General features: G+C 50.4%; 1 protein-coding gene and 1 long non-coding RNA gene across 3 annotated transcripts in view; both read left to right on the top strand.

Annotated features, from left to right (window-relative positions):
- LOC147839853 (uncharacterized) overlaps window positions 1-7500 on the top strand; it is a 195997-nt gene that overhangs the window by 93194 nt on the left and 95303 nt on the right. The gene's annotated exons all lie outside the window — the stretch shown is intronic.
- Window positions 1-7500, top strand: part of dync1h1 (dynein, cytoplasmic 1, heavy chain 1) — a 74378-nt gene that overhangs the window by 57207 nt on the left and 9671 nt on the right. For both annotated transcript variants that reach the window (XM_087288649.1, NM_001042745.2), the window contains 12 exon segments: window positions 224-436; window positions 2064-2191; window positions 2269-2422; window positions 2584-2730; window positions 2979-3129; window positions 4402-4655; window positions 4723-4857; window positions 5130-5224; window positions 5470-5644; window positions 6979-7054; window positions 7222-7382; window positions 7463-7500. The exon segment at window positions 7463-7500 is cut by the window's right edge and continues 74 nt beyond it. In XM_087288649.1, coding sequence (XP_087144775.1) covers window positions 224-436; window positions 2064-2191; window positions 2269-2422; window positions 2584-2730; window positions 2979-3129; window positions 4402-4655; window positions 4723-4857; window positions 5130-5224; window positions 5470-5644; window positions 6979-7054; window positions 7222-7382; window positions 7463-7500 — 1727 coding nt within the window.

The following is a 7500-nucleotide window of genomic DNA, read 5'->3' as shown; positions in this document are numbered from 1 at the left end:
TAATGCTAATGAGCCTACCAATTCCATACTCACACTAATGTTAATGGCACACTCATGCTAATGCTAATGCAGCACTCCTGCTAACACCGCAGCCATCACTCTTCAGAAATGGTGTGTGTGTGTGTGTGTGTGCGTGCGTGCGTGCGCGTGCTCCAGCTGGGGTTGAATGATGACGTTGATGTTAGCTTTAGCAGTGTGTTGTGTCACTCCTGCACCTGTACAGGTGAACCGCAGCACGGCGCTGCTGAAGAGTCTGTCGGCGGAGCGCGAGCGCTGGGAGAAGACCAGCGAGACCTTCAAGAACCAGATGTCCACCATCGCCGGAGACTGCCTGCTGTCCGCCGCCTTCATCGCCTACGCCGGCTACTTCGACCAGCAGATGCGGCAGAACCTGTTCACCACCTGGTCACATCACCTGCAACAGGCCAACGTGCAGGTACACACACCTGAGTGTGCGGAGGGGCGGGGCTACACACGTCATAAACACACATCTGACAGCAGGTGACCCTGCACCCCCACTGCTGCTGGAGGAGGGAGATCCAGCGCACACACACACACACACACACACACACACACTTCCTCTGCCCTACAGGAGAGCTACAGCAGTGAGGAGCGCAGGATCATCTGCAGTGGCAGTTCTAGTTTAAATGACACCCTGGGCGAAACCACCCCAAAAACCCCCCATCCCCTGACAAATAAACACATGTGGTTTACTTTAAAGATACATTATGAATATATACATTTAAAATAAAAATTATAAATACATTTAAATATATTCAGATAAATTTAAATTAATAACACATTGTTTATTAGTGTTATAAATAAATAAATACAATTATTATTATTATACTATTATCATTATGCAATTATTAATATTGTGATTATAATATTATTTTTTTTTTATTATTATTAAACAATTATTATTATTATTGTTGTTATTATTATTATACTATTATTATTAATATACTATTATTATTATACTTATTATTATTATATATACTTATTATATTATTATTGTATTATTATTGTTATTGTTTTATTATTATTATTATTAAACAATTTTATTAACAAATTTATTATTATTATTATACATTTATTAATATTATTATTATTATTATTATTATAATACAATTATTAATATTTTTTCTTTTATTATTATTATTATTATTATTGTTATTATACTACTATTATTATTATTGTTGTTGTTGTTGTTGTTGTTAATATTATTAGTATTATTATTATTATACAATTTTTAATATCATTATTATACTTTTATTATTATTATACAAGTATTATTATTATTATGCAATTATTATTATACAATTATTAATATTATCATTATTGTTATACTATTATTATTATTATTATTATTATTATTATGTTATTATTACTATACAATTAATAATAATATTATTTTTTATATTTTACAATTTTTCTAAATAAAATCTATCCTAAATGTAACTGAAAAACAGTGTAAAGACACAACTGGAGTGATCTGCGAAGACATTTGCATGAATATTAATGATGACTTTTTTTTATATAATACAATAAAGATATGTGTTTTATAGAATTAGCTGTTGTCTGAGCCAGGGAGGTATCTCATATAATCTTCAGGATCTGTATAATCCTGAAGGATTGCAGTATGTCAGACTGCAAATCTCCTGACACTGCCAGAACTACATCAGAGGAAAAGTGATGGCAACAGGCACTAGCAGCGTTCTGTCAACACATCAAACCCACGATCAAAGAGCAAAGATTTTAGCCCAGGATTTCAGGAATCTTTCAGGATTCCCAAATTTGTCTCAGATGACAGAACCGTGGCGGAAATCTCACAGTGTGAGCCGGGCTTAAGGCTTCATAACATTAGTTCTTGACCATGAGTGTTGGTTGCCTCCTGGACTCATTATCCCTCCTTTCTGCTTCACGATCCTGCTCAAAGTATCATGGCTTATTCTGAGCATACCTAGCATAAACGTGTGATGATGATAGTCAGTGGGCAGCATCATGATGAGGGTGGGTCAGTGTGTGCTGTACAGACAGAGTAACCCTGTCCTGTTCTGCAGTTCCGCACAGACATCGCCAGGACCGAGTATCTGTCCAATGCGGACGAGCGGCTGCGCTGGCAGGCTAACTCACTGCCCGCCGACGACCTGTGCACAGAGAACGCCATCATGCTGAAGCGCTTCAACAGGTGAGGCTCTGCCTGGGTCATGTCAATCATTACATCCCTATACACCGGAACACTGACAGGTGTGTGTGTGCGCGCAGGTATCCGCTGATCATCGACCCCTCCGGTCAGGCCACAGAGTTCATCATGAATGAGTATAAGGATAAGAAGATCACGCGCACCAGCTTCCTGGACGACGCCTTCCGCAAGAATCTGGAGAGCGCTCTGCGGTTCGGGAACCCTCTGCTGGTGCAGGTACGTGTGGGGTGTGGGGTGTGGGGTGTGGGGTGTGGGGTGTGGGGTGTGGGGTGTGGGGTGTGTGTGTGTGTGTGTGTGTGTGTGTGTGTGTGTGTGTGTGTGTGCGCACACGCATGTGCAAGTGAGTGTGTGTGTGTTCACCTGTGCTGTTCCTGCAGGACGTGGAGAGCTACGACCCCATCCTGAACCCAGTGCTGAACCGCGAGGTGCGTAGGACCGGCGGCCGTGTGCTCATCACACTAGGGGACCAGGACATCGACCTGTCTCCATCATTCGTCATCTTCCTGTCCACAAGAGACCCCACGGTACGCACACACAAACACACGCACGCACACTCATACATGCATACAGACCAACACAGGATGGTCATGTGGACGCAGATTATCCCAGAGTCATTAAACCGCAGCCCATATTACCCCCGCCTGCCTGCCCGTCTCACTCTGACGGTTTAATAGGAGTGTGTGTGAGTCAGTGAGCACAGGATACAGACACACACTGCCATCATCCTCCAGTTCCCTAATGATGGGCGATATGATTGTGTGTGTGCGCGCAGGTGGAGTTCCCCCCTGACCTCTGCTCGCGTGTGACCTTCGTGAACTTCACGGTGACCCGCAGCAGTCTGCAGAGCCAGTGTCTGAACGAGGTGCTGAAGGCGGAGCGGCCCGACGTGGACGAAAAGCGCTCGGACCTGCTCAAGCTGCAGGGTAAACAACTGACTGTCTGACCCTCTGTCCGTCTGATCCTCTGTCTGTCCGTCTGATCCTCTGTCTGTCTGATCCTCTGTCTGTCTGATCCTCTGTCTGTCTGACCCTCTGTCTGTCTGTCTGACCCTCTGTCTGTCTGACCCTCTGTCTGTCTGACCCTCTGTCTGTCTGACCCTCTGTCTGTCTGACCCTCTGTCTGTCTGATCCTCTGTCCGTCTGATCCTCTGTCCGTCTGACCCGCTGCCTTTCCGTCTGACGCTCTCTCTGTCTGTCTGATCCTCTGTATGTTTGATCCTCTGTCTGTCCGTCTGATCCTCTGTCCGTCTGATCCTCAGTCCGTCTGATCCTCTGTCCGTCTGATCCTCTGTCCGTCTGATCCTCTGTCCGTCTGATCCTCTGTCTGTCCGTCTGATCCTGTCTGTCCGTCTAATCCTCTGTATGTCCGTCTGACCCTCTGTCTGTCTGTCTGACCCGCTGTCCGTCTGATCCTCTGTCTCTCCGTCTGACCCACTGTCCATCCTTCTGATCCCCTGTCCGTCCTTCTGATCCCCTGTCCGTCCTTCTGATCCCCTGTCCGTCCGTCTGATCCCCTGTCCGTCCGTCTGATCCTCTGTCCGTCCGTCTGACCCTCTGTCTGTCCGTCTGACCCTCTGTCTTTCCGTCTGACCCGCTGTCTTTCCGTCTGATCCTCTGTCCGTCCTTCTGATCCTCCGTCCGTCCGTCTGACCCTCTGTCCGTCCGTCTGATCCTCTGTCTTTCCGTCTGATCCTCTGTCCATCCTTCTGACCCTCTGTCCGTCCGTCTGACCCTCTGTCCGTCCGTCTGACCCTCTGTCCGTCCGTCTGACCCTCTGTCCGTCCGTCTGACCCTCTGTCCGTCCGTCTGACCCTCTGTCCGTCCGTCTGACCCTCTGTCCGTCCGTCTGATCCTCTGTCCGTCCGTCTGATCCTCTGTCCGTCCGTCTGACCCTCTGTCCGTCCGTCTGACCCTCTGTCCGTCCGTCTGACCCTCTGTCCGTCCGTCTGACCCTCTGTCCGTCCGTCTGATCCTCTGTCCGTCCGTCTGATCCTCTGTCCGTCCGTCTGATCCTCTGTCCGTCCGTCTGACCCTCTGTCCGTCCGTCTGACCCTCTGTCCGTCCGTCTGATCCTCTGTCTGTCCGTCTGATCCTCTGTCCGTCCGTCTGACCCTCTGTCTGTCTGTCTGATCCTCTGTCTGTCTGTCTGTCTGTCTCCCCCTCCGTCTGCTGACTCTGCCCTCTCGCTCTCCTCAGGTGAGTTCCAGCTCCGTCTCCGTCAGCTGGAGAAGTCTCTGCTGCAGGCGCTGAATGAGGTCAAGGGTCGTATCCTGGATGACGACACCATCATCACTACGCTGGAGAACCTGAAGAAGGAGGCGGCTGAGGTGACGCGCAAGGTGGAGGAGACGGACATCGTGATGCAGGAGGTGGAGTCGGTGTCGCAGCAGTACCTGTCGCTCTCCACCGCCTGCAGCAGCATATACTTCACCATGGAGGCGCTCAACCAGGTGTGTGTGTGAGAGAGTGAGTCTGTGTGTGAGCGAGCTGTAGCTAATGCTGTGTGTGTGTTCACAGATGCACTTCCTGTACCAGTACTCTCTGCACCTCTTCCTGGACATTTACCACACTGTGCTGTACGAGAACTCCAGCCTGAAGAGTGTCAGCGACCACACACAGCGCCTGTCGCTCATCACCAAAGACCTGTTCCAGGTGCACACACACACTGTTAAATTAAACTGATGCTGTTATAGTTGTATGACTCTGATCGAGTGCTGTGTGTGAGCGGCCGGCTGCAGAGATACACACTCACTGCTGTATTCACAGAAGGAGTAATCTTATAATGAGTGTGTTTAGTCTCGACTGCTGCTGCTTCACCCTCTCTCAGAGGTGTGTGTGTGTGTGTGTGTGTGTGTGTGTTCTGACAGCTCAGTTACTCCTGCAATAATGGAGATGTTGTTTATTTTCTGTCTCTGTCTGTTCAGGTGGCGTTTAACCGAGTTGCTCGAGGAATGCTGCATCAGGATCACATCACGTTTGCTGTGCTGCTGGCCCGCATCTACCTGAAGAGCCTGGTCAGGTACAGAAACACCAGCCTCGCTTTCTATACACCAGATCCCAGAGTCTGTCGCTCCTCGTCTGTCATCTGCTTTATCCTGAACTGAATGGTGTTGGTTTATCCAGAGCTCCTCCAGCATGTGCACTGCTATGGTGTGCTGGAGTGTTCCTGTGCTCTGTTCTTCATCTGCTCTCCTGTTTCTGACCCAGTCTTCACTGTAAGAGCGCTACAGAAAGATGAAGTGTGGTGTGTTGTGTGTTTTCCAGTGAGCCGTCGTTTGATGCGGAATTCCAGCACTTCCTGCGGGGTAAAGAGATGGTGCAGAGCGGTGTTAGCGCGCCCAAGCTGAAGGGTCTGACCGGGGAGCAGGCTGAGGCCATGGTGCGACTGAGCCGACTGCCGGCATTTAAAGACCTGGAGACCAAAGTACAGGCTGACGAGGTGAGTGTCTGACCTCAGATCAGTCTACAGCTGACCCCAGATCAGTCTACCCCAGACCCCAGATCAGTCTACCCCTGACCCCAGATCAGTCTACCCCTGACCCCAGATCAGTCTTCCCCTGACCCCACATCAGTCTTCCCCTGACCTCAGATCAGTCTACAGCTGACCCCAGATCAGTCTACCCCAGACCCCAGATCAGTCTACCCCTGACCCCAGATCAGTCTACCCCTGACCCCACATCAGTCTTCCCCTGACCTCAGATCAGTCTACAGCTGACCCCAGATCAGTCTACCCCAGACCCCAGATCAGTCTACCCCTGACCCCAGATCAGTCTACCCCTGACCCCAGATCAGTCTTCCCCTGACCCCACATCAGTCTTCCCCTGACCTCAGATCAGTCTACAGCTGACCCCAGATCAGTCTACCCCAGACCCCAGATCAGTCTACCCCAGACCCCAGATCAGTCTACCCCTGACTCCAGATCAGTCTACCCCTGACCCCACATCAGTCTTCCCCTGACCCCAGATCAGTCTACCCCTGACCCCAGATCAGTCTACCCCTGACCCCAGATCAGTCTACCCCTGACCCCAGATCAGTCTACCCCTGACCCCAGATCAGTCTACCCCAGACCCCAGATCAGTCTACCCCAGACCCCAGATCAGTCTACCCCTGACTCCAGATCAGTGTACCCCTGACCCCACATCAGTCTACCCCTGACCCCAGATCAGTCTACCCCTGACCCCAGAGCAGTCTACCCCTGACCCCAGATCAGTCTACCCCTGACCCCAGATCAGTCTACCCCTGAACCCAGATCAGTCTACCCCTAAACCCACATCAGTCTTCCCCTGACCCCAGAGCAGTCTACCCCTGACCCCAGATCAGTCTACCCCTGAACCCAGATCAGTCTACCCCAGACCCCAGATCAGTCTACCCCAGACCCCAGATCAGTCTACCCCTGAACCCACATCAGTCTTCCCCTGACCCCAGAGCAGTCTACCCCTGACCCCAGATCAGTCTACCCCTGAACCCAGATCAGTCTACCCCAGACCCCAGATCAGTCTACCCCAGACCCCAGATCAGTCTACCGCTGACCCCAGATCAGTCTACCCCTGACCCCAGATCAGTCTACCCCAGACCCCAGATCAGTCTACCGCTGACCCCAGATCAGTCTACCCCTGACCCCTGGTCAGTCTACCCCTGACACCACATCAGTCTACCCCTGACACCACATCAGTCTATCCCTGACCCCACATCAGTCTACCCCTGACCCTGGATCAGTCTGCCCCTGACCCCACATCAGTCTGAGTGTGTCTGACTCTCTGCTTTTGTCTGCAGCAAATCTTCATGTGGTTGGAGAGTAACTCTCCAGAGCTGTCGGTGCCGTACCTGTGGACGGAGGAGAAGACATCCAGTGAGTTCAACACACAAACTGATAGAAGACGTCCAGCACTCAAACACACACACACACACACAAACACACACACACACACACACACACACTGCTGTATTCTTTGAAGCTAAAGGCATGATCTGTGTGTGTGTGTGTGTGTGTGTGTGTGTGTGTGTGCATGTGCGCAGCTGTGATTGGTCAGGCTGTCCACCAGCTGCTGCTGATCCAGGCGTTCCGGCCGGACCGTCTGCTGGCGATGTCTCACATCTTCGTGTCTAAAGTGATGGGAGAGAACTTCATGGCCATCATAGACCAGCCACTCGACCTGGCCAACATCGTGGACAGCGAGGTACACACCTGTGTCTGTGCATGTGTCTGTCTGTGTGTGTGCTCATGCAGATCCAGCAGTAATGCAGTGTGTGTGCGCAGGTGAAGCCGGGCACGCCGGTGCTCATGTGTTCTGTGCC

Source organism: Danio rerio, chromosome 17 (genome assembly GCF_052040795.2).
Source record: "Danio rerio strain M-AB ecotype USA chromosome 17, GRCz13ab, whole genome shotgun sequence".
NCBI lineage: Eukaryota > Metazoa > Chordata > Actinopteri > Cypriniformes > Danionidae > Danio > Danio rerio.
The sequence above is the reverse complement of the archived record's forward strand: the minus strand, read 5'-3'. Positions and strand labels throughout refer to the sequence as shown.